Source organism: Globicephala melas, chromosome 10, assembly GCF_963455315.2.
Source record: "Globicephala melas chromosome 10, mGloMel1.2, whole genome shotgun sequence".
NCBI lineage: Eukaryota > Metazoa > Chordata > Mammalia > Artiodactyla > Delphinidae > Globicephala > Globicephala melas.
In genome coordinates, this window is record NC_083323.1 from 76950061 (window position 1) to 76978051 (window position 27991).

Below are 27991 nucleotides of genomic sequence, written 5' to 3' on the forward strand. Positions count from 1 at the left end.
CTAAGATTCATGAGGGGAAGCTGAGACAGGCTTCTCTGACTCTAAGGTTACATGGGCTGCTAATGCAGAAGGGGCCCACAGTATTTACCATGACGTGAGTAATGGACATTTTCAGTTGTGAATATACTAGTTATAACACCAATCCCACATGGCTTACATATGAATAATAAGGGGTGAATTCATCTGGGGTGTTCCACTTGACATTTTTAAGGGGAGTCAGGTAGTCCCCCTTCTTTGAATAAACACTTTACAGCAGTTTTTATCCAGTGCACCAGGCTGGCTGCTCCCTCAGGAGTAACCTGCTCTGTGTCTGTATCATGGATAGCCATCTGTAGTTGTCCCATAGTTAGCTCTGGGTCCTGCACCAACCCTTCCACTCTGCAGCATTTAAAAATGAATATACTGCTCCAGGGACTTCTCTGGTTGTCCAGTGGTAAAGAATCCACCTTATAATCCAGGGGACACAGGTTTGATCCCTGGTCAGGGAACTAAGATCCCACATGCTGTGGGGCAACTAAGCCCGCGTGCCACAATTACTGAGCTTGCGTGCCTCAACTAGAGAGCCCGCGTGTTGCAAACTACAGAGCCCACATGCTCTGGAACCCGTGTGCCACAACTACAGAGCCCACTGTCCCTGGAGCCTGCACACCACAACTAGAGAAGAGAAAACCCGCACGCCACAACTAGAGAGAAGCCCATGCACCACAACAAAGAGCCCATGTGCCGCAACAAAAGATCCCACATGCCTCAAGGAAGATGCTGCGTGCCACAACTAAGACCCAACGCAGCCAAAATTAAAATAAATAAAATAATAAATCTTAAAAAATAAAAATGAATATACTGCTCCTAAATTTCTCTCTTTGTCCTTTTTAGTAAAGCTTCTTCAGGAAGCTGGTGATGCCAACCTCCAAAGTGAGACAGCTCCTTCACACTGAGCCCCGTGGTCTCAGTAGTTTCTTGGTTTTGCCCTTCCCAACCCCACACATGAACTTTGGTGACCAGCAGTCTTGAGGTGCTCTTTGTTGTCCCTGAATAACTTTTCATTTTGGGGGGCAGCTTTGAAGCTAGTTGGCCCAGCATCAAAATCTGACCCAGCACTCTCTTTTAATTTCATTTTAGCTATTATAACTAATAATAATCAAGGGATTGTATATTTCACTTTTCTCTTATTGGTTTGTATTTCTTTATGCATCCGTTGAAACAATTCCCCAGGAGTTAGGTCCATCAATAAATTCCATCGATAACTTTTACCTTCAGTCATTTATCTCAGCATAGCTGCTGCCCTACACCATGATTGATCATGTGGCCACCCAGGAGTCAAAGGTTCCTCATACCCTGCCCTGTTGCTCATCCTTTCACTTCCTAAACTACATGCTTCTGTGAGCCTGTGTCATTCTACTGAATTCCACATTTTATGACACTAAATGAGAGCTACTTTCCTCCCTGACATCCATCAGATCTGATACCAGCAATTTAGTTCACTTCTGACACGAACAACCTGGAGTTAACATCAGATTCCACAGGTTTAAGGGTTTGATCCTGCAAGACTACCCTCACTTCAGGCACCAGCCACAAATAGGGTGCCCAGGCTACCCACATTTCTGCCCAGCCAACTACGAATTCAGGATTTCCCACGACCCCACTTTCGGGGGGGGAAGATTTTCCCACAAACCCACTAGAACGACTCACAGAACTCAGGAAAGCACTTTACTTACTGTCACCGTTTACTATAAAGGATACAACTCAGGAACACCCAAATGGAAGACATGTATAGCAGAATGTATGGGGGGGGGAAGGACACAGAGCTTCCGTGTCCCTCAGGCACATCATCCTCCTGGCACCTCAGTGTGTTCACCAACCTAGAAGTGCCTCTATTTCTTCTTGAATCAATTTTTGTTCATTTCTGTTTTCTCTAGGAATAATTTTCTTAGCTTTCAGTTTATTGACATAAAGTCTTAATATTTCTTTATCTTCTTAATATCTGCTGTGTCTGTAGTTTTGTCCCCGTTTTCATCCCTAATACTATTTATTTATGCCTTCTCTCTTTTTCCCTTGGTTGTTTTTCCATAAAGTGTGTCAATTATGTTGCTCTTTTTTTTTTTTAACATCTTTATTGGAGTATAACTGCTTTACAATGTTGTGTTAGTTTCTGCTGTATAACAAAGCGAATCAGCTATACATATATCCCCATATCCCCTCCCTCTTGCGTCTCCTTCCCACCCTACCTATCCTACCCCTCTAGGTGGTCCATATATATGGAATCCATATATATGGGTTAGCATACGGTATTTGTTTTTCTCTTTCTGATTCACTTCACTCTGTATGACAGACTCTAGGTCCATCCACCTCACTACAAATAACTCAGTTTCGTTTCTTTTTATGGCTGAGTAATATTCCATCGTATATATGTGCCACATCTTCTTTCTCCATTCATCTGTCAATGGACACTTAAGTTGCTTCCATGTCCTGGCTGTTGTAAATAGTGCTGCAGTGAACAATGTGGTATATGACTCCTTTTGAATCATGATTTTCTCAGGGTATATGCCCAGTAGTGGTATTGCTGGGTCATATGGTAGTTCTATTTTTAGTTTTTTAAGGAACCTCCATACTGTTCTCCGTAGTGGCTGTATCAATTTACATTCCTGCCAACAGTGCAAGAGGGTTCCCTTTTCTCCACACCCTCTCCAGCATTTACTGTTTGTAGATTTTTTGATGATGGCCATTCTGATTGGTGTGAGGTGATACACTGTGGTTTTGATTTGCATTTCTCTAATGATTAGTGATGTTGAGCATCCTTTCATGTGTTTGTTGGCAGTCTATATATCTTCTTTGGAGAGATGTCTGTTTAGGTCTTCTGCGCATTTTTGGATTGGATTGTTTGTTTTTTTGATGTTGAGCTGCATGAGCTACTTGTATATTGGAGATTAGTCCTTTGTCAGTTACTTCGTTTGCAAATTTTTTCTCTTTTCTGAGGGTTGTCTTTTTGTGTTGTTTATGGTTTTCTTTGCTGTACAAAAGCTTTTAAGTTTCATTAGGTCCCATTTGTTTATTTTTATTTCCATTTCTCTAGGAGGTAGGTCAAAAAGGATCTTGCTGTGATTTATGTCATAGAGTGTTCTGCCTATGTTTTCCTCTAAGAGTTTTCCTCTTAGAGTTTCTTCTAAGTGTCTGGCCTTACATTTAGGTCTTTAATCCATTTTGAGTTTATTTTTGTGTATGGTGTTCGAAAGTGTTCTAATTTCATTCTTTTACATGTAGCTGTTCAGTTTTACCAGCACCACTTATTGAAGAGGCTGTCTTTTCTCCATTGTATATTCTTGCCTCATTTATCAGAGATAAGGTGACCATAGGTGCGTGGGTTTATCTCTGGGCTTTCTATCCTGTTCCATTGATCTATATTTCTGTTTTTGTTGCAGTACCATACTGTCTTGATTACTGTAGCTTTGTAGTATAGTCTGAGGTCAGGGAGCCAGATTCCTCTGGCTGCGTTTTTCTTTCTCAAGATTTTTTTGGCTATTTGGGGTCATTTGTGTTCCCAAACACACTGTGAAATTTTTTGTTATAGTTCTGTGAAAAATGTCATTGGTAGTTTGATAGAGATTGCATTGAATCTGTAGATTGCTTTGGGTAGTGTAGTCATTTTCACAATGTTGATTCTTCCAGTCCAAGAACATGGTATATCGCTCCATCTGTTTGTGTTGTCTTTAATTTCTTCATCAGTGTCTTATAGTTTTCTGCATACAGGTCTTTTGTCTCCTTAGGTAGGTTTATTCCTAGGTATTTTATTCTTTTTGTTGCAATGGTAAATGGGAGAGTTTCCTTATATTCTCTTTCAGATTTTTCATCATTAGTGTATAGGAATGCAAGAGATTTCTGTGCATTAATTTTGTATCCTGCAGCTTTACCAAATTCATTGATTAGCTCTAGTAGTTTTCTGGTGGCATTTTTAGGCTTCTCTATGTATAGTATCATGTCATCGGCAAACAGTGACAGTTTTACTTCTTTTCCAATTTGTATTCCTTTTATTTCTTTTTCTTCCCTGATTGCTGTGGCTAGGACTTCCAAAACTATGTTGAATAATAATGGTGAGAGTGGACATCCTTGTCTTGTTCCTGATCTTACAGGAAATCCTTTCATTTTTTCGCCATTGAGATAAATGTTTGCTGTGGGTTTGTCATATATGGCCTTTATTATGTTGAGATAGGTTCCCTCTATGCCCACTTTCTGGAGAGTTTTTATCATAAATGTGTGTTGAATTTTGTCAAAAGCTTTTTCTGCATCTATTGAGATGATCATATGGTTTTTATTCTTCAGTTTGTTAATATGGTCTATCACATTGATTGATTTGCGTATGTTGAAGAATCCTTGCATCCCTGGGATAAATCTCACTTGATCATGGTGTATGATCCTTTTAATGTGCTGTTGGATTCTGTTTGCTAGTATTTTGTTGAGGATTTTTGCATCTATGTTCATCAGTGATATTGTCATGTAGTTTTCTTTTTTTGTGACATCTTTGTGTCATTTTGGTAACAGGGTGATGGTGGCCTCATAGAATGAGTTTGGGAGTTTTCCTCCCTCTGCTATATTTTGGAAGGGTTTGAGAAGGATAGGTGTTAGCTCTCCTCTAAATGTTTGATAGAATTCACCTGTGAAGCCATCTGGTCCTGGGCTTTTGTTTGTTGGAAGATTTTTAATCACAGTTTCAATTTCATTGCTTATGATTGGTCTGTTCATATTTTCCATTTCTTCCAGGTTGTCCATTTTATTGGCATAGAGTTGCTTGTAGAAATCTCTCATGATCCTTTGTATTTCTGCAGTGTCAGTTGTTACTTCTCCTTTTTCATTTCTAATTCTGTTGATTTAAGTCTTCTGCCTTTTTTTCTTGATGAGTCTGGCTAATAGTTTATCAATTTTGTTTATCTTCTCAAAGAGCCAGCTTTTGGTTTAAGTGACCTTTGCTATTGTTTCCTTTATTTCTTTTTCATTTATTTCGGACCTGTTTTTTATGATTTCTTTCTTCTTCTAACGTTGGGGTTTTTTTGTTCTTCTTTGTCTGATTACTTTAGGTGTAAGGTTAGGTTATTTATTTGAGATGTTTCTAGTTTCTTGAGATAGGATTGTATTGCTATAAACTTCCCTCTTAGAACTGCTTTTGCTGCATCCCATAGGTTTTGGGTCGTCACGTTTTCATTGTCATTTGTTTCTAGGTACTTTTTGATTTCCTCTTTGATTTCTTCAGCGATCTCTTGGTTTTTTAGTAGCATATTGTTTAGCCTCCATGTGTTTGTATTTTTTAGTCTTTTTCCTGTAATTGATATCTAGTCTCATAGCATTTTGGTCAGAAGATACGTAATATGATTTCAATTTTCTTAAATTTACTGAGGCTTGATTTGTGACCCAAGATATGATCTAACCTGGAGAATGTTCCATGAGCAGTTGAGAAGAAAGTGTATTCTTTTGTTTTTGGATGGAGTGTCCTATAAGTATCATGTATGTCCATCTTGTTTAATGTGTCATTTAAAGCTTGTGTTTCCTTATTTATTTTCATTTTGGATGATCTGTCCATTGGTGAAAGTGGGTGTTAAAGTCCCCTACTATGATTGTGTTACTGTCAGTTTCCCCTTTGATGGCTGTTAGCCTTTGCCTTATGTGTTGAGGTGCTCCTATGTTGGGGGCATAAATATTTACAATTGTTATATCTTCTTCTTGGATTGATCCCTTGATCATTAAGTGGTGTCCTTCTCTGTGTCTTGTAATAGTCCTTATTTTAAAGTCCAGTTTGGGACTTCCCTGGTAGCACAGTGGTTAAGAATCTGCCTGCCAGTGCAGGGGATACGGTTTCAAGCCCTGGTCTGGGAAGATCCCACATGCCGCAGAGCAACTAAGCCAGTGCGCCTACAACTACTGAGCCGGTGATCTAGAGCCCGTGAGCCACAACTACTGAGCCTGTGTGCCTCAACTACTGAAGCCCACACGCCTAGAGCCCATGCTCTGCAACAGTAGAGGCCACCGCAAAGAGAAGCTCGTCTGCCTCAACAATGAGTAGCCCCCACTCGCGGCAACTAAAGAAAGCCCGTGTGCAGCAGCAACAAAGACCCAAAGAAGCCAAAAGTAAATAAATTATAAATAAATTTTAAAAATAAGAAAATAAAAAATAAAGTCTATTTTGTCTGATATGAGAATTGCTACTCCAGCTTTCTTTTGATTTCCATTTGCATGGAATATCTTTTTCCATCCCCTCACTTTCAGTCTGTATGTGTCCCTATGTCTGAAGTGGGTCTCTTGTAGACAGCATATATATGGGTCTTGTTTTTGTATCCGTTCAGCCAGTCTTTGTCTTTTGGTTGGAGCATTTAATCCATTTACATTTAAGGTAATTGTCGATATGTATGTTCCTATTACCATTTTCTTAATTGTTTTGGGTTTGTTTTTGTATGTCTTTTCCTTCTCTTGTGTTTCCTGCCTAGAGAAGTTCCTTTAGCATTTGTTGTAAAGCTGGTTTGGTGGTGCTGAATTCTCTTAACTCTTGCTTGTCTGTAAAGGTTTTAATTTTCCATTGAATCTGAATGAGATCCTTGCTGGGTAGAGTAATCTTGGTTGTAGGTTTTTCCCTTTCATCACTTTAAAAGTATCCTACCACTGCCTTCTGGCTTGCAGAGTTTCTGCTGAAAGATCAGCTGTTAATCTTATGAGGGTTCCCTTGTATGTTGTTTGTTGCTTTTCCCTTGCTGCTTTTAATATTTTTTCTTTGTATTTAATTTTTGATAGTTTCATTAATATGTGTCTTGACGTGTTTCTCCTTGGATTTATCCTGTATGGGACTCTCTGCACTTCCTAGATTTGACTTACTATTTCCTTCCCATGTTAGGCAAGTTTTCAACTATAGTCTCTTCACATATTTTTTCAGACCCTTTTTTTTTTCTCTTCTTCTTCTGGGACCCCTATAATTCGAATGTTGGTGCGTTTAATGTTGTCCCAGAAGTCTCTGAGACTGTCCTCAAGCCTTTTCATTCTTTTTTCTTTATTCTGCTCTGTGACAGTTATTTCCACTATTTTATCTTCCAGGTCACTTATCTGTTCTTCTGCCTCAGTTATTCTGCTATTGGTTCCTTCTAGAGAACTTTTAATTTCATTTATTGTGTTGTCATCATTGTTTGTTTGCTCTTTAGTTCTTCTAGGTCCTTGTTAAATGTTTCTTGTATTTTCTCCATTCTATTTCCAAGATTTTGGATCATCTTTACTATCATTACTCTGAATTCTTTTTCAGGTAGACTGCCTATTTCCTCTTCATTTGTTTGGTCTGGTGGTTTTTTACCTTTCTCCTTCATCTCTGCATATTTCTCTGTCTTCTCATTTTGTTTAACTTACTGTGTTTGGGGTCTCCTTTTTGCAGGCTGCGTGTTCTTAGTTCCCATTGTTTTTCTTGTCTGCCCCCAGTGGGTGAGGTTGGTTCAGTGGGTTGTGTAGGCTTCCTGGTGGAGGAGACTGGTGCCTGTGTTCTGCTGGGTGGGACTGGATCTTATCTTTCTGACGGGCAGGGCTGCATCCATTGTTATGTTTTGGGGTGTCTGTGAACTTAGTATGATTTTAGGCAGCCTCTCTGCTAATGGGTGGGGTTGTGTTCCTGTCTTGCTAGTTGTTTGGCATGGGGCGTCCAGCACTGGTCATTGGGTTGAGCTGGGTCTTAGTGTTGAGCCAGAGATCTCTGGGAGAGCTCTCGCTGATTGATAATACGTGGGGCCACGAGGTCTGTGGTGGTCCAATGTCCTGAACTTGGCTCTCCCACCTCGGAGGCTCATGTCCGACACCCAGCTGGAGCACCAAGACCGTGTCAGCACACGGCTCAGAAGAAAAGGAAGAAAAGAAAAAAAAAATTTTTAAAAAATAAAAAGAAAAATTAAAAGAAGAAAAAATAATAAAATAAAAAAAATTTTTAAATAAAAGAAGAAGAGAGCAACCAAACCGATAAAGAAATCCACCAATGATAACAAGCACTAAAAACTAAACTAAGATAAACATAAAAATCAGAAACAAATCAGTCACAGACAGCAAACCCCAAGTCTACAGTTGCTCCCCAAATCTACCACCTCAATTTTGGGAACATTTGTTGTCTATTCAGGTATTCCACAGATGCAGGATTCATCAAGTTGATTGTGGGGATTTCATCCGCTGCTTCTGAGGCTGCACGTAGAAATTTCCCTTTCTCTTCTTTATTTGCATGGCTCCTGAGGTTCAGCTTTGGTTTTGGCCCCGCCTCTGCATGTAGGTCGCCCTCAGGCATCTGTTCCCCACCCAGACTGGAGGGGGTTAAAGCAGCGGCTGATTAGGGCTCTCTTGCCATCTCAGGCTGGGGAGAGGGAGAGGTATGGTAGTCATAATTGGAATGCGGGGTGGCCTATGGTGGCAGAGGCCGGCATGACATTGCAACAGCCTGAGGCACTCTGTGTATTCTCCTGGGCAAGTTGTCCCTAAATCTCGGGACCCTGACAGTGGCGTGCTGCACAGGCTCTGGGGGGGTTGGGAGGGGTTGTGGGTAGTGACCTGTGCTTGCACACAGGATTCTTGGTGGCAGCGGCAGCAGCATTAGCATTTCATGCCCATCTTTGGGTCTGAACTGATAGGTGCAGCTTGCGCCCTTCTCTGGAGCTTGCTTAGGCAGTTCTCTGCCTTCTATGGGCACACAGGGAAGGAATCCCCTTTCCTAGCGCACCCCGAAACAATGGTCTCTTGCCTCTTCGGCAGGTCCAGACTTTTTCCTGGATTCCCTCCTGGCTAGCTGTGGTGCACTAGCCCCCCTTCAGGCTGTGTTCATGCAGCCAACCCCAGTCCTCTCCCTGCGATCTGACCACCAAAGCCCGAGCCTCAGCCCCCAATGCCCACCTGTCCTGGTGGGTGAGCAGACAAGTGTCTCAGGCTGGTGAGTGCTGGTCGGCACCGATCCTCTGTGCGGCAATTTCTCTGCTTTGCCCTCTGCACCCTGTTGCTGCGCTCTCTTCTGTGGTTCCGAAGCTTCCCCCCAACTGCCCATCCCACCCCCATCTCACGAAGGGGCTTCCTAGTGTGTGGAAACCTTTCCTCCTTCACAGCTCCCTCCCACTGGTGCAGATTCCGTCCCTATTGTTTTGTCTCTGTTTTTTCTTTTTTCTTTTGCCCTACCCAGGTATGTGGGGAGTTTCTTGCCTTTTGGGAGGTCTGAGGTCTTCTGCCAGCGTTCAGTAGGTGTTCTGTAGGAGTTGTTCCACATGTAGATGTATTTCTGATGTATTTGTGGAGAGGAAGGTGATTTCCGCGTCTTACTCCTCCTCCGTCTTGAAGGTCCCCCACTATGTTATTCTTTTTAAACTTTTACCTTTGTTTGTACTCTCTTTTTTATCTTTGTTTTCTGTTTTATTAATTTCTGGTTTTGTTTTTTACTTCCTTTGGACCCATCCCACCCCCAGTATTAGCATCTTAAGTATTTGAGTGTTAAGTTAGTTGCATCCCACAAGTCTTAGTATCTGGTATTTTCATTATTCAATTCTAAGAATTTTTAAATTTTCATTTATTTTGACCATTTGCCTTTCTCCCTCTTTTTTTTTCTTTTTTGCCTTCTTTTGAAATAATTGAAACGTTTTTTCTCATTGCAGTTTTTTTTTTTATTTAATTATTGTAGGTGTTATATGCTCTGTTTCTCTTTATTAATGGCAAACTTTGAGATTTTAACATGAACACTCAGTGTTATGTTAATCGGAATCTTTAAAATACAGGTACTCTAAAAATGCTTTGACTCCTATCACCCCCATAATGGCTTACTTGTTATAGTTGTTCAAAATTTTGATAATCCCTCAAATTAGGTATATTTTATGTACTTGATTTTGCTTAAAATTACTCATAATTGCCATTTTAAAAAAGATTCACATTCGATTTTGTATCTTAGGTATTTCTTCTGGGATTAGTCTCCTTATTCCTAAAGTGTATCCTTACAAGTTCCTTAAATGAGGTGGCATTGTCTATTAGATTTCGTTCATCTGACAGTGTTTTAAATTTGTCCTTGTTTTTGAAAGATGGTTTCATTGGATATTAAATTCTATGTTGAAAGTTTGTTTTTCCTCTCCCTCTTTGCACATTATATTCTACTGTCTTTTGGTTTCCATTGTAGCCATTGAGAAGTCATTTATCACAATCACTCTAATTGTCATTCCTTGGCCAGAAATCTATTTTCATTCTGGCTATATATATGATTTTCTGTTTGTCTTTGGTGTCCTGTATTTTGACCGTGATTTATCTAAATGAGGGTTTCTTTATTTGTCCTGCTTGTGATTCATTGTGTTTCCTGAATTCTAGGGTTAATATTTTTCACGTGTTGGTAAATTCTTAACCATCTTTCTAAATTTTACTTGCATCTGTCTTTTTTCTTTTTTATCCTCCTGAACTTTAATTAAACGTGTTACTCTGTCTTGCTCAGTCTTCCATATCTCTCAACCTCTTTTTCTATCTCTTTGTCTCTGTGCTGTATTCTGGTTGATTTATCTCCCACCTTATAAATTCTCTTTTTATCCATGTTTAATCCATAGTTAACCCTTCCTTTGACATTTTAATTTCAGTGGTCCTATAAATAGTCTTACTCCTAATTCTTCCTTTAATTTCCTTAAACGTATTAAACATACACATTTTATATTCCTTCTCAGATAAATTCAATATCTCACGAGTTGAGGATTGAGGGTTTATTCCTCCAGGAAGGGTTTGTATTTTCTTTCACCAGGCACTTGAATTCACTGGCAACACAGGTTTACTTTAAGTTAAAATTCTCACTCTTAGTCTTTCTTTGGGCCATACAGATAACATGAGAGCCCCCAAACATCCTTGAAAACCAGCCAGTAGGTAGGAATTCACAGGGAGGCTTTTTTCCCCCTTCCTCCCTGGGCCTCGGCCAGGGCCAGGACAGACTACTTTCCTTGGCAATACAGATTTTGGTTTTGTTTTTTTCCTTTCTACAGGTTTTTGCCCTTTTAGGTCTAGCTTTTTGCAAGAGGATCTACCATCTTAATTCCAGCCCTTCTTGGACTTTGTCCCTCAACATGCACAGAGGTAAAACCAAAGCTCTAGGCCACCTTAGATCAGTAAACACTCCAAAGACAGCCAGATGTTTATGAGTTTTACCACACTGGACTCTTGCTCACATTTTGTTCCCAGCCTCCAATGACTTCCCTTATTTTTATTTTTTTTTAAATTTATTTATTTTATTTATTTATTTTTAACTGCATTGGGTCTTCATTGCTGCGCACGGGCTTTCTGTAGTTGAGGCAAGCGGGGGCTACTCTTCATTGCGGTGCACGGGCTTCTCATTGTGGTAGCTTCTCTTGCTGCGGAGCACAGGCTCTAGGCATGCGGGATTCGGTAGTTGTGGCTCGCGGGCTCTAGAATGCAGGCTCAGTAGTGGCACACAGGCTTAGTTGCTACGCGGCATGTGGGATCTTCCCAGACCAGGGCTCGAACCCGTGTCCCCTGCATTGGCAGGCAGATTCTTAACCACTGTGCCACCAGGGAAGCCCCAACTTCCCTTATTTTTTTTGGCAAATTCATAGTCATGTATTGGATGTTATATAGCTATTTTATTTACCATTTGTAGACTAGTTTTGGAGTCCTAGTCTACAACACTGCCGTAAATAGAAATGTTTAAAAAAGATCACTGAACTAAAATTAAAATGAACAGATTGAGTGTGACAGTTATTACAGAATGTAACAACTGCTAGGCATATTAATGTAACTACTAGTAATGTAAAATAGGAAAATAATCCAGATCTTTTTTCTCTTTTACCAACAATTACCAATTATATCTAACCTACGTTAAATGATCTAAGTACATAGTATGTGCATAAATACTTTGTTTTAACCTTCATTGAAGCAATAAGATACTACTTTTCACATATCCTCATGAGTGTTAGGAAATTATATTTTTATGAATGTATAGATATATATATTTATAGGAAGCTATATTTTATTTAAAATTATGAATTAAACAAGACCTTTTAATTTAGAAAACAATTCTCAATGAATATATAGTTCATTGCCTATTTTGCAAGCCTATTTGACTTTGAAACATATGTATACTTTTTTAAAAAGTCATCTCATATCAAATAAATCCTTTTCAAGTCAGATTCAAATTATTTATTCTCATAGATCCATTTTGGGGGGATTCTACTTCCCACAGATTATTTCCATATAGATTATATTCAGCAAGTTTTAAAAATTGTGATAAGAGGGGCTTCCCTGGTGGCGCTGTGGTTAAGGACCCGCCTGCCAATGCAGGGGACACGGGTTCGAGCCCTGGTCTGGGAAGATCCCACATGCCGCGGAGCAACTAAGCCCGTGAGCCACAATTACTGAGCCTGCGCGTCTGGAGCCTGTGCTCCGCAACAAGAGAGGCCGCGATACTGAGAGGCCTGCGCACCGCGATGAAGAGTGGTCCCCGCTTGCCACAACTAGAGAAAGCCCTCGCACAGAAACGAAGACCCAACACAGCCAAAAATAAATTGATTAATTAATTAAAAAATAATAAAATAAAAGCTCCTTTAAAAAAAATTGTGATAAGAAAAAAACCCCATAAATTTACCATCTTAACTATTGCTTAGTGAAAAGTTCAGTAGCATTAAGTATATTCCCATTGTTGTGCAACCAATCTCCAGAGCTTTTTTCATCTTGCAAAGCTGAAACTCTATACGCATTAAACAATAACTCTGCATTTTGCACTCCTCTTAGCCCCTTCCTGACAACCACCATTCTTCGTTTGTTTGTATGAATTGACTACTTTAGATACCTCATGTAAGTGGAATTATACAATATTTGTCTTTCTTTGACTGGCTTATTTCACTTAACATAATGTCCTTAAGGTTCATCCATGTTGTAGCATATGTCAGGATTTCCTCCCTTTTTAAGGCTGAATAACTTTCCATTGTATGTATATACCACATTTTGTTTATCCATTCATCCATTGATGGATGCCTGGATAGTTTCCACCTTTTGGCTACTGCGAATAATGGTACTATAAACACAGATGTACAAATATATCTTCAGCACTCTGCTTTCAGTTCTTTTGGGCATATACCCAGCAGTGGAGTTTCAGCAGGTTTTTAGTACTTAGCTGCTTCCTGCTGCTGCCAAACACACTTTGGTTTTCCATGTTGATAATATAGATATACTTTTAATAGCTTCAGTATATTTCATTATATAACTGGCCATAAATCTAACCCTTTTGTTAGTTACTTAGGGTATTATAAATAGTTTATTGTTATAAATGACACTTTATACATCGCGTCCATGTACATATGTTTTTGTATATTTGTGTGATAAATTACTAGAATTGCTGGGTCAGATGATCTGTATATTTTTTAAGCTTTTGATAGATACTGCCAAGTACAAAGCTCTAGCAATTTATGCTGCCTTTATAAGGCAATGTATGAGAATACCCTTTTCTCCACACCTTTGCTGTGATTTTCTTTTTAATCTTTGTCAATCTGATTAAAGCAAAATGTAGCTCACTTTTCAGCCATCATCGAGGGTGATTTTTTTTTAATGTTCATTTGAATTTGTATTCTGCCTTTTGTGATATCTTTGTGAACGAGGAAGATAAGCTGAATTATGCATGGGTCCAAGCCCTCAAAGCCAGCCTGGCTCAGTTAGTAACCAGTCACTGCCTCGAGTTAGTAAATGTATAATCTTTCAGCTGCATCAGGATGTTCACCAGAGGTGTGCTGTACACCACCATCCTCACACCTCCACTGCCAGTGCTTCGCAGTATGTAAACCCCAATAATCATGGCCTTTTCATGGGGCATTGCACCACCAGGCAGCGCTGGACCTGCTCTGTGTCACTCAGCCATCTCCTCAGCCTGCAACATGGGTCCTGTGCCCCCAACCTTAGCTCCAGCCCCAGGCCGCTGGACTGTCCCCAGGGGGCTGACCTTATTCTCCACAGTGATGCTGGTGGACAGGGGCCGAGACCTGGGGATGAGACAGTGGAGGCCAGGCCATCTCAGAGTCTTTGCCTGTGCCACTGCTAGGCAAATTTTTGGCAGTATGTTTTATTGTATAACATAGGCAAGCATAATGTCCAATAGTTTTATTTCATTTTACATGTCCTAGATGTTAACATATTAATTTCTTAGTACACATTCATTGATCACTCACTATGTAGTAGGTCCCGTACCAAGTGCTAGAAATTCTGAGATTAAAAATATAGTCATTGCTCTCCAGCAGGTGAAGGTTAGCAGGGAATAGTGGAGAGATATATGAACAGATAATTATAATTGAATTTTAATAGTTTTAGTGAGAGGAATAATTAGTGTGATGGAAATAGAGGTGGGGTACTGTGGAAGCATGTGGAAGGGACTCTCTTGACGATAAGTATTCAGAGAATGCTTTCCAAAGGAACCATTGCCTAAGGAAAAAGTGGAACTTAGCCAGGTACTGCAAGGGGAAGAGATATTCTGGGTAGAGGGAAGGGGTGTACAGAGGCACAGGGACCTGTGAAAATATTTCATGTTCAGTAAATGAATTTTAAGCAGATAATGTGACTGTATATGTGGTGGTAAGAAATGAGGCAGGAAAGGGCCAAGTTATGAAGAGCCTCATACGCCGTGCTGAGGCATGTCTTAAATGTGGAAACTTATTACACATTCCTCACTTTGAGTATCAAAGAAAAAATAATTTTCCAAATTATTTAAATTTTTAAAAACATGCTTAAAGAAGAAAACTACCTTTTATTTCTTGATTCAGTTAAAAAGAATTGTCTTGTTTCTGCTAAGTAACTGCATTATTAAAATGTGTATGGCATTTAAACCAATCGAGAAAGCAGAACTGGAAAAAAGAATAGACATAGAACACCCACAAGTTGGTGGAATTGTGGTGAAGGAAAAATAAACCATGTGTATCAGTCTTTCATGTCTACTAGAAGAGGGGAAAACATATAATTTATTTTTACTTCCCAAGTGAAAGTTTACCATAATCAAAGCAAGAAAATAGCCCAAGATGCTGGTTTCCATTCCTTAAAGAATCTGTGTTTCCTTTGAGATTGAACATTTTCCATCAACAGCAAATAAAGTAGCCAAGCTGCTAGGGATTTGATATGATGGCTTAAAACCCTCTGCCTTTCAGGATAGGTCCAATCACGAGACAGATTAAACCACACAGTAATTTAAATAGAGGAATGTAATAAGAAGAATTGTTAAACTATAATAGGAAACTATAAAGACATGAAGAAAACTCTAAAGGGTACCCTAGGAAGGACAAACTTGGAAGGGGACCCACTTCCCAAGGCTGAGGTTCATATCTCACTGAAGAAAGTGTGGTGGCAGCTCATTGGATGGTGGAGGTCAGTGGGTTGCCTGGGCCAGAGCTGATCCTCAGTCACCAGGCAAGCAGAAGACAAGACAAACCTCCCAGGTCCAAGTGAGCTGTGGCTGGTGGGCAGGCACACAGAAGTTGTCAGGGCGCCAGGTGGCTGTGTGAGATATGAGTGTGCCGTGTCCGCATTAGGAGGGCCCAGTCACTGAGGCTGCCCACTCTGGGCGTGTGGCCGGGGAAGTGGGACACCAGATGTCCTCACATATCCACACCAGTGATCAGCCATGCAGAAGGAGCAAGAACACACAAAACACTGCACCTTGCCCACTACACTCCAAAACCAGGGAGGAGAAGCGCTTCCTCCTGCAGTGTCTCTCTGCTGTCCTCTCTGGCAAAGTTTTCTGGTGTGTTCACTATAAAAGAGAACATGCTTACGGTCCAGTCCATTTTCATAGACCACCTATGGAGTGATTTGGAGCTCAGTAAATAGATCAATAGATAACTGGCACAGGATCTGACTGTTTAAAACCCTGAACCTTTCACCTGTGTCTGGCTTTTAAATGAGAAAGAAATTAAAAAGCCCCTGACACCCAGGAGCTGATCTAGCTCTCAGCTCAGCCTCCCTGTCACTGTAGACTGATTGGATGCTCATAGCTGAGCCATGTTGCTCTGTAGAGCATAAACGGTCTCACGGGACCATCCACTCCAAGCAAGGTCACTGTGCAACCCACAAAATACCAAACACCCTCTTCCCTCAAGCTGCCTGGTATTTGTTTTTTTTTTTTTTTTTGCGGTACGCGGGCCTCTCACTGTTGTGGCCTCCCCCGCTGCGGAGCACAGGCTCTGGACGCGCAGGCTCAGCGGCCATGGCTCACGGGCCCAGCCGCTCTGCGGCATGTGGGATCCTCCCGAACCAGGGCACAAACCTGTGTCCCCTGCATCGGCAGGCAGACTCCCAACCACTGCGCCACCAGGGAAGCCCTGCTATTTGTTTTTTAGAAGTATTCCTGTAAACAGGTTTTCACCTAAAATTTTATAATGAATCAAATAAGGAAAATTATAAATACATGTAGGCTATGGATAGCTGATGATTCATGACCAAAATCCCATTGTAGACTATTAAAGATAGTCATTTACAGATTATAAAACAACACAAGAAAAAATTTTAATGGAAAACATCCTGCTTTTGCGTGGTTGGGTGTTCTTTGAATTTGATATGAACCAAGTAGCATCGGATCATTTCCCTTAACCTTTTTAAAAAGACTTCCCCAGAGTCTTACTCCCCCAGATTTTACTGTATTTGTGCACAATAAATCCTGTGAGAGAATTATTACAATTCCACAGTATCCATTCTGAAAACCAAACTTTTTTTGGAAACTCATTTATCGGCAAAATCAGATCTGAACCAAAGTGACCCTATTTAAGTTCTTTGAGTATATTGGGACACTCATATAGTTTGCTGCAGAAACATTAATGTATTTGATTATAGGGTGCTGCCCTGGATATTTCAAGTATGTGTGGTATGCACAATATTACCTTTCTAAATTAAAAAAGAGAAAATCTGAATTCTGAAACACGTCTGCCTCTGAAGGTTTTTTTTTTTTTTTTTTGCGGTATGCGTAGCATCGGCAGGCGGACTCTCAACCACTGCGCCACCAGGGAAGCCCTGCCTCTGAAGGTTTAAATAGGGATATAGACATATGTATGTATAGCATCCATGGCAGAGTGGTTTTAGAGGGCACTTTATTTGTAGCTATGTGAGTTGATGAATGTTAACTAAACTTATTGTGGTAATTTATTTTGCTGTTTATATATATATCAAATCATCATGTTGTACACCAAATGTTATATGTCAATTATATTTCAATAAAACTGGGGGTGGGGTGAGAAGGCACTTTAATACTGCGGACAGTTTTTAGTTTTGATAAATTAGTTCATGTAAACAAAACACAACAAAAAAACCAACCTCTAATTTTCTGGTAGCTTTCACTTTGTCCCTAGATTTGAGTTGGAGGTTAATGTAGGAAGTGTGACTATGAATGCATATATCTGTTGACTTCTTGTACCCACAAAATGAAGGCTAAAATAAATATAATAAGGATACCTATAGGCTATAGCCATGATCATTTATACAAGAAAAACAGAGCCTCTGAATTGAGGATTGCATAGATATACATGTATATAAAAAGTGATCAGTAGCAATATTCTTACACATTTTCAATGGGAGAAGTGCCAAGAGCAATTTTATTAGTTCTTATTTGCTTTGTATTTTGAGGGAACGTCAATACACATACCAGTGTTTTCAGAAGCAAAAAACTTAATGATGTTTCCCACCCACTCATACCCCCTTAAAACCATTCAATGAAACCATTTAACTCTTTAATTATGGTGGAATAGAGCTGACCTCTTTTCTGCATGGTCATGAAGAAACATTTTACTTATTTATTAGCACACGAATTTTTTCTGGAAATTCATATTTTCAAGCTTAATGCAGTGATTATGTTTTGACTTGTAATCTTCCCTACCATTTTTGTTGTTGCTGTTCTGTACAGATTATCAACGCCTGATGACTGTGGCGGAAGGCATCACCACACTTCTGTTCCCATTTCAGTGGCAGCATGTTTATGTGCCCATCCTCCCTGCTTCTCTGCTACATTTTCTTGATGCTCCTGTCCCTTATCTGATGGGCCTTCAGTCAAAAGAAGGAACTGACCGTTCTAAGCTAGAACTTCCTCAAGAGGTAAAAACTTACAGTGAACGATGAAGCACTTGCTGTTGTTGATTTAGGTCAAGCCCACTTTTGTTAGATAGCATTGTCTTTGTCTGAACTGAGTCTCTGGCTATTCTGCATCTTCCAAGTAGGTCTAGGGCAGAGGCTCAGCCATAGAATGCAGATCCTGATTCCTGATGATTATTATATGACATAGTCATTAATTAAACATGGATCAAAACAGGACAGTGGCAAATTTTCACAGCTGTAAATTTGTGAAGATGGAGCAGTAGTAGTATTATCTAGGAGCTTTATTATTTTAATAACATTTTATTTCTTTTTCCCTATTCCTGTTATAAATTTTGTTTTTAAGTGGTACAGCCCAATTTTAACATCCTTCAAATTATTGTATTAATTGAGGTGAATTTGATTCTTGACCTCTACCAAATGAAAAGTAACATCTTTCAGCAAGCTAGGGATCATGGAAATATTAAATACTTTAGCAGTCTGTTTTCAGACGTAAGGCCAGTTATCAGCTTTTTCTGAATGTTAGCTTAGCTCTCTGGTTGAGATAAAAATTCTAACCCTTAGCTTTTAGTCTACCTTAAGATTACTGTGCTTTCTGTGTGCTATATTTTCAAATGTTGTTTCAGAAGAAAATAAACAGGAATTCTTGAAAGCATTTTGAATCTAATTTTTAGCTGTTGTTAATGGTACTCAGAATTGAAATGTAAAGCCTTTGAATTGAAATATTGATGAGAGTGCCATGGCCTATTAAAAAACATAAAATGGTTAATTACATTATATTATTCGCTATTTAATTAGCACCTTTCTTAATAAAATCTTTCATGCTGTGCTTCACTCTTTTTTGTTCTTATTACCCATAGAGATTCTCATTTTAATAAATGAATTTAAAATAACACACTAAGCCACGGACGTTATACCCAGTAATGATTCTTGTAATCATCCACTGCTTACTTTATTCTAATGAATGTTTCCCTACGAAAATTAACATTTTTGTTCAGGGGCAAATAGCTTGATTCAGATCATATAAAATACACATGCAAACTGTTTTGCTCTTTTTTGAGGTTGTGCACGTTCTCTGCTTCTCCCTCTCTCTTATACCTCTTTTTTCTAATACCTGAACTCTCATTTTCTCTTTTATTAAATTAATCTAAGTATCTTGTTAGTTCAAAGAAGTAAGTCCTTTAAATTTTTAAGGAAAAAGAAATAGACTAGCCAAATGCATTTTGTTTTCTTTCTTTTTTTTTTTGGCGGTACGCGGGCCTCTCACTGCTGTGGCCTCTCCCGCTGCGGAGCACAGGCTCCGGACGCGCAGGCTCAGCGGCCATGGCCCACGGGCCCAGCCACTCCGCGGCACGTGGGATCCTCCCGGACCGGGGCACGAACCCGCGTCCCCTGCATCGGCAGGCGGACTCTCAACCACTGCGCCACCAGGGAAGCCCATGCATTTTGTTTTAAAGACTTAAACAGTGACATGTTTTAGCTTCTTGTTGAGTAACTGGTCTCTTTGCATGTTAATTAAATGATATATTTTTAGACACATAAATATTATCTTTCCATTTTTGCATGAGTAATAATTGTTGAGCAATTTTAAATGCCACCTTGATGTATTTGTCAGGAAATCTTTCTGTCTCTATGCCTGTGTGTATACTCTGACTCTAAAAATAAACAAACTTAAAAATTCTGAAAGCTGTTACAGTAATGTCCGTGATTTTCTAATTTTTCATTCACTAAACCAACACTATTTAATAAATATACATACTCATGTATTCATAGAGTAGAATAATAAGAAATAACCTGAATCAGCTGTGAAAATAACACTGCTTCTGTATAGAAAGTATTCATTAGAGCATTACTGTTTTATAATAAAAGGCTAATAGCATATCACTTTGCTCTGGTTTCATTTTACAATGAGATGAAAGAATCTACTCCACAGAATTTGGAGGAGGAAGTGGGTATAAAAATAGTCATTTTAAAAAAGTGACTGGTAATACCCTCCCTTGCTTTGAAAACTGTAAAATATACTAATAGCTAAAAATAGTGAGAGGGCTTCTTAGAATAGTTGTGAAAATAAGTTTACAGAATGATTATTTTAAGAAGACATGATTTTAGTTGTTAGCTAACTAATGTAACTACATAGACTTATAATTAACTACCCACTCCCTTGCCCCATGATTCCAAAATGACAGGCACAGGTAGCGATTTGTTATATAGTTTTGGTCGGGGGAGCGGGGGAGAGTGATGGTGGAAGGATGTGGCACTGGGGATTAGTTGCATAGACTGTACCTCATTTTCTACCATTCTTGCTCATCTTTACACTGAACGGTAGACAAAAAAATCTAGGGAAAAACTGAAACAGCATTGCTTTTCTACTTTCTTTTTGTCATATCTTGCCCTAAAATTTTATGAAAATGTTAAATGTGCCCCTCTGGCTTACCCTTATACCAGCTTAACTTCAGCTATTGAGAAACCAGGACTCTTACCAAACATGAAGAGGGCTGTCCTGGACTCACTCCCTGGATACTTCTTCCTCTTGCCTATATTTTTAAGGTTCCACAAAATGACAATGTCCTTAAGCCTTATTCATTCATTCATCAAACAGTTGTATCATACACTACTAGTGTACAATATACGAGGAGACATCTAGAGAAAAATGTCACCTTTAAGAGGTGATTTCTGATTTCCAAAGTAAGACATTTACAAATATCAATAACACAGGCTAAAAAAAAACGAATAAGAGGAATGAAAGAACTAAGAATATATACAGAGGAAATCAAGATGCCTTTAGGATAGGAACATGGGAAGCCTTCGTGGCAGAAGAGATCATTAAGCTTCAAGTCTTTGTCGCCTACTTTTGAGGGAATGTTTGTTGTTTTTAATTGGAAGTAATTACAGATGAAGGCTTCTGGGCAGTGTTAATCAGTAAAAATATAGAAATATTTAGTTCTAGGGACTTCCCTGTTGGTCCAGTGGTTAAGACTCCGCACTCCCAATGCAGGGAGCCTGGGTTCAATCCCTGGGGGGGGAAATAGATCCCACATGCATGCCACAACTAAAAGCGCCTGCATGTCACAACGAAGTTCTCGCACGAGGCAGCGAGGATTCCGCGGGCCGCAACTAAGACCCGGTGCAGCCAAATAAATAATTAAATATTTTTTAAAAAAGAAATAGTTCTAAAACATCATAAGATTGAGATGTTGAGTATATTTTTTATTCTTGAGTTCTTAAAATTTTTTTTTAATTTAATGGTATTAAAAGTGAGAAACTGACTTAGAATACTCTATTGTATGGAGTTCTTATCTGTTTTAGAAAAAGGGCTTTTTGGTTTTTCTTCAATAAATTTTTATAACACAAGTTTACATTCCCTATTTCTACTTTGTAATAATCAAAGCCCCAATTCAGGCTCCTGTAAGTCAGCATAGGAGGGTGAGAGGGACTTGCGGGAACATGAAGACAGGCCCGTAGCTGTGGTGCTGGAACATCCACCTTGCCGCACATTTTTGGCTCAGCAGTGATTACATGAGCATAACAAGCTTTAAAATTTCCCCAAATGTATCATTTTTCTCTTTTCACAGGGGCAGGAGAGGTATAGAAAAGGATAGCAGGAAGGCATTAATGAAGGATACAGTACAAAATGTAAGTGGTGAGAGGTTGCTGGTTAACATTTAGATTAGCAAGTTAGTGAATTTTTTCTTCCATTTTTAAAGACATTGAATCATCCATTTGAATTATGGTGACCTAGTTTCTCCCTTTAAGGCTTACAGTATATCCTACTTTCTACAGACTGTAGAAACATATATAAAGATGTGGATTTAAATAAAGCTGTAATAGCACTACTGTCTTCAGTAAGATGTGACTTCAGCTCTTACTCTATATAGAGAAAACTATTGACATTGGAGATGAGGCATAATGGAGAAGAAAAAAATCCCTTAAGCTACCAGGCTGTTTGAGGGTGTGTACCTGGAACAGGTGTCAGGAAGTCACCTACCTTCTTGGGCCTCAGTTTCTTCATCTGCAGAATTAAAGGGTTGGATTCAAAGGTTATTTTAGGCTTGAAGAATCACTGTTGATTCTGTTTTTGGATGGTGGAAAATCTTGAGTTTTTATCAATCTTAATTTGGAATTTTGCTATACTTCTTGCTCATCAGTATCTAATATGAAGAACAGGGATCAAACAGAAATAACAGAGACTTCCCTGGTGGCGCAGTGGTTAGGAATCTGCCTGACATTGCAGGGGACACAGGTTCAAGCCCTAGTCCAGGAAGATCCCACATGCCGCAGGGCAACAAAGCCCCCGTGTGCCACAACTACAGAGCCCATGCACCACAACTACTGAGCCTGTGCTCTAGAGCCCGTAAGCCACAACTACTGAGGCCCGCACGCCTAGAGCCCGTGCTCCACAACAAGAGAAGCCACCACAGTGAGAAGCCCGCACACTGCAATGAAGAGTAGCCTCCCCACTCACCGCAACTAGAGAAAGCCCGGGCACCGCAATGAAGACCCAATGCGGCCAAAAATTAATTAATTATTTTTTTTAAATTTGACACTAAAAAAAAAAAGGAGAGAATAACAGAAGCCTAATTGTTTGCTCTCCTCTTTTCATCTTACCTTGGCATTCAGGATCAGAAGACAGTATGAATTCTCTCCTTGCTGACCTGGGGGCATTGTTGAGGGGCGGGGAGATGGGGAAGCATGAGGTGAGGCTTCCTATTCTGTTTATTGACTTCACCCCATGCCTTGTGTCCAGCTGCTAATCCAGTCAGGATCAGTTTTATGTGATGGACTACCTTGCCCCCCTCCTCCTCCCCAGTTTAGGAGCTTAGTTTTCCTTTACTCTGACAACCTTGTTCTGATCAAGAGGGTATGGATAGTAAAGGTAAAATACTGTTTTTGTATATACTGTCATCAAGTACCTGAGGGACAATGCAAATTTTAGGCAGGTACTTAGCCCCTTGAATTTTCTATATCTGAAAGATATTTAGAAGTCTTTTAATTCAAAATCCAAAGTGTAAACAAACTCAAAAACATTTCCTCTTATTTCTGTCTCCTCTTTTCCTCAACTCAAAAATGTTCAAGTCAAGTCTGAGTTACCCAAGGGTTGGTCACTTACCTTTCTCTAGGCACTTGCCTCCACTGCTCTCTGCCTCCTGCTCTTCGTCCAGTGGCTTCTGAAATGGTTTTGCCATGTAAGAGGTTGAAGCTAAGTTTAGATAAAGTGAAAACTTGTGGGGTTTCTGTGGACTGGATTGCCCTTTGCCAGTTTCATTCCATTTTGGGATACTACAGCTGCTAAATTTTAGCAGTTATTGCGAATTCTACATTATAAACGGTGTTAGAGCAGTGGAATGGCATAGAAAGTCCAAGCTCAGTAAGCATTTTATTTTCCCCAGTGCCTAATTTGTAAGGTACTATGAGTCTGTGTGCTTTTACCTGTCTAAGGAAAGTCTGTTCGATGCCATGTATTACAGAGTTATATCCGGATTATAATAAACTGATGAGACCCTGGGGAAATGATTCATATGTATTAAATATATACTTATATATTCCCTCACATAGGGAAAAATGCTGGCAACAGAGATTTATTTTTAAAGAGTAAAATATTCTTAACCCTGAGAAGGTTAACATAAAAGGCAGTGCAACCTTTTCTTTATAATAGTTGATTTTGTTTATAATAGTTGGCAAGAATATTTTAGAACATAAAATTACTATAAAACCTTTGTATTTTTTAATTGATACTTTTAGCATTTTATTAAGTAAAAGTTTTTTAAATTAATTTTTTAATTGAAGTATAGTGGACTTACAATGTTGTGTTAGTTTCTGCTGTACAGCAAAGTGAATCAACCATACATATACATATATCCACTCTCTTCTAGACTCCATTTCCATATAGGTCATTACAGAGCACCAAATAGAGTTCCCTGTGCTATACAGCAGGTTGTTATTAGTTATCTTTTATGTATAATAGTGTGTATATGTCAATCCCAATCTCCAATTTAAAAACCTTTGTATTTCTTTTTCCTCTTTCAGGCTAATTTGTGTTTTGTGGATATTGACAACCATTTTATTGAGTTGCCTGAAGAATTTCCACAGTTCCCCAATAAAATAGATTTTATCCAGGAACTCTCTGAAATTCTTCTTCAATTTGGGATCCCTCCTGAGGGCAGCCTACATTGTAGTGAGAGTGCCACCAAGCTAAAGAATCTGGTTCTGAAAGACTTGGTCAATGACAAGAAGAATGGCAACGTCTCTGCTAATAACATTAGCATGTATGAGTTACTGAAGGGCAACGAAACCATAGCCCGCCTCCAGGCTCTAGCCGAGCGGACTGGTGTGACCATGGAAAAAATGGACCTCTCTGCCTCTTTGAGTGAAAAAGAAAAAGATTTAAAACTGCAGTGTGAAGAGGCAGAACTAAGGGACTACCAGCTCAACGTACAGCTCCGAGAGGTCTTTGCTAACCGCTTTACGCAGATGTTTGCAGATTATGAAGCGTTTGTGATTCAGACTGCTCAGGACATGGAATCTTGGCTGACCAACCGGGAACAGATGCAGAACTTTGACAAAGTAAAAAGAAGCAGAGTTTCCCTTTTCATGGTTTTTAGTGGGCTATACATTACTGATTTTGTTAACTTTTTTAAAATACAGATTTTTCCGCCTCTCCTTTCCCTTTAAGAACTCTTTTTTACCAGTATTTTATACTATATAAAATAATTTCACTGGAAAGTATAAATCAACTAGCTCATTAAGCTGCTCATTGAATTATGTATTTAATGGCCTTTAACCTTATTTTTAACTTTTCTATACTTTGAAGATGTTTGAAATGAAACTTAAATTCCATGTTTTTCAAATCTGTTAATACTGTCTCACCTTGTACGCATTTTATTTACTCATATTTTAGGATCAAGTCTAGTTAAATGAGGCCTATTCCTTTTCTAATAAATCCTTATTCTTATATTTTGTCTTCATCCTGCAATGAAGTCACAACTTCCCCATGTAAAGGTAACAGTTTACTTTCAGAAGGTAAATTTTTATCTCATCTTAGGATCAAAAGAGAGAAAAAGGGAGGTTTTATGAGAAAAATGAGTTTTTATGACTTTAACCCTCTGTTCCTAAGATTTTGGAAAGGGAAGACAGAAAACGACACTAACTTTTGATTGTCCTGCTGAAATTGAAGCTTCTTTCTAAGGTTTACTATAGAGTATTCTTCTGCTGGTTTTTCTGGACATATCCACCAATTTTTTTTTTCTTCCAGACAAAAGCACTTAGGGGTGTGCATTAACTCTTTCAGGTCACTAGGGTATAGTTCAGTCCCTTGCCTCTGTGATTGCCAAGGCATGATATTGCTATTAGAATGAATTATGGCTTTTTGCTAAATAGTACCTTTGTATCATGAAAGACCTCTCAAAGGGGCTAATATGTTCTAAGAGGCTAATCTACAATCTTGGAGCATCTGACAAATAAGAATTAATAAAAAATTTTGTAAAGGTGGGTGGTATAAAAGATTATTTTCTGATTTCATCAGATTTTTTTAGATGAGTTATATAAACCACATTTAACAGTTAATTTCTGATGCACTTTATGTTTGAGAAAACTTCTTTAATAAATTAAGAAGCTTTCACCTCTCCAAATATGTTCTTGCTCTTAGTTTCCATTCTCATTAAGCTTAACCATTTTTCCACATTTTTTCCTAGCCAGCTTGGAACTAATCTGTGTATACTCATGATTTATCCTTGGAGCAATTCAAATTCTTATCTAAATCGAGCACTGGTGCTTTCTTCCTTCTTAATCTTTATGTAGCTTCAAACTATAAATGGAATTCTTTTTATATAACCCCTAGAGAAATGAAAGTTTCATGTTGGATTCCAGAAGGCTTGTAATCATCTCATTTTCACTAGGAAAATTTACAGGACTATCACATAGTAGTCCTGCAAGCCAAGTCTTTCCTGCCTTAAGTGATGTAGCCCACAAGGATCTAAATATCAAAAGCCAGACATTTGGTCCATTTAGGAAAAAAAGGCTGTTTGCTCTGTGAAAAGTAAAATTGCTATTTATCTGTAAAATATCTTTTGAAGAGGTGAACTGTTTCTGGAGATGACTGTGAACCTTTCTTTGGTGATTCGGATTTGTGTAACTCCATCTGAACTATGGAGGCACTTAAATTGAATAAGTGGATTTCTGTAAGGAAGTTTTTCAAAGCTATCCTAAATTTCAGAATTTATTTCCTAAATAAATATGCTAGGAGGAAGCTAGTGAGTATTAAGGAGAGTAACCTTAGGTCAGAACTTATCCTTCCACCTTTCCCCTTCTGGCTTTTGCCACATTGCACCTAATCAAAAGAATGAAAAGCAAAAGTAACCCCACAGCTGAAATAGTAATCCACTTCCAAATTTTAGCTAGTGTCACATTGTGGCTAGAATTCCTCTACACACATGGACCTGAAGAGCCAAAGGAAAAAAATGAACCCTTTGAATTAGAAACTGATTACAATTTACTGAACCGTTCCATGCAAGCAGAAAGGCTGGTAACAGGACCATGTGGCTGGTTGTACATGTTTTCCAAAGGCTTGGCTTGCTTTGGATGGTTTTTCAGGCAGTGCTTTTTTTAGTTGTTAAGGCCCAAACTATTCTTTCAGCACAGGTCTGGATGGAGTTTGATCTTTAACTAATACTCATCCATCAGTTTTTAACTGGGGGTCCTAGGAAAACATCCCCCTGAACCAAAGATTTTACCCATAATGACAAATTCCACGTTGTTGGATTTTTTAAGGTTATTGCTTATGTATATCTTATTGTATCAGTTAGTCACCTCGATGCCTTATGACTTGGAGGTATTTAGCACAGGCTAGGAATAGAGAGCAGAAGAAATTACAGCTCACTGGGGAAAGGGGTCAAATTTAATGGTAAGTGAAGAGAATGATTGATGATCATGTAGCAACTGATCCACCATCTTTCATTAATGATGCCCTTTTTTCTGCATAATGGTCATGAGGACCAGAACGTAAATCAATTTTGAAAGGTGGGATCAGTGCTGAAGAACTAAGTGACCTAAATTCTATGACTTTAGAAGATAGGAAGAAAAAGTGGAGTTTTAAGGATTTTTAAATTTCAAGCATCAGTTTTGTGTTATAAGATTGTGAAAAGGAATGATCTTAGCAACAGATAATTTTTGGATTTATCATGTAGTATTGAGATGGTCTCTTTGCACTAATAATTGCCTAATTATCTCATTACAGGCTTCCTTTCTGTCTGACCAGCCTGAACCTTACCTGCCATTTCTTTCACGCTTCATTGAAACACAGATGTTTGCCACCTTTATTGATAACAAAATTATGTCTCAGTGGGAAGAGAAAGATCCTTTGCTTCGAGTCTTTGACTCTCGGATTGAGAAGATAAGACTGTATAATGTAAGGGCACCCACCTTGAGGACATCTATATATCAGAAATGCAGCACTTTAAAAGAAGCAGGTACATTTGTTATGCCTTTTAAAATTAACTTAAAATCCACGATCATATCTTTTTACACATCGTTGGCCTTATAAACCACAGAATTAATTTTCAATGTTAGACTTCTTGGTTAACCCTTGTACTGTATCAAGAGATGCTTTCTATCGTTTTGTTTCCTTCTGTTTTGTGAGCTAATGTCTGTCCTGTTCCTGCTTGACATTCCTCTTCCCTCAGAAGATGAAAAACAATAACAAATTGAATGGAATACAACTATAAGGTTGCTGTGAAACTGTTAATTTCTGTCTTGCTGCTTATTTTGCCTTTTTGCTTTTTACCTATTCTCTCTTCATCCAAGGAAAGATAAGTATTAATTTGAAATAGTAAATTTGAGTTGCTGCCTAATTTACATAACTAAAACAGTATATTTACTTCAGTGGTGCCATTAATTAAAATAGCTTCATTTACTGAAATGAAACTCTAGATTCTTGTATTCA

The 27991-nt window shown here is 38.9% G+C and overlaps 1 protein-coding gene across 2 annotated transcripts in view; it reads left to right on the forward strand.

Annotated features, from left to right (window-relative positions):
- DENND5B (DENN domain containing 5B) overlaps window positions 1-27991 on the forward strand; it is a 211543-nt gene that overhangs the window by 119014 nt on the left and 64538 nt on the right. For both annotated transcript variants that reach the window (XM_060305969.2, XM_060305970.1), the window contains 3 exons: window positions 17873-18060; window positions 24082-24618; window positions 27287-27518. In XM_060305969.2, the coding sequence (XP_060161952.1) occupies window positions 17873-18060; window positions 24082-24618; window positions 27287-27518 (957 nt within the window). The remainder of the gene's footprint in view (window positions 1-17872; window positions 18061-24081; window positions 24619-27286; window positions 27519-27991) is intronic.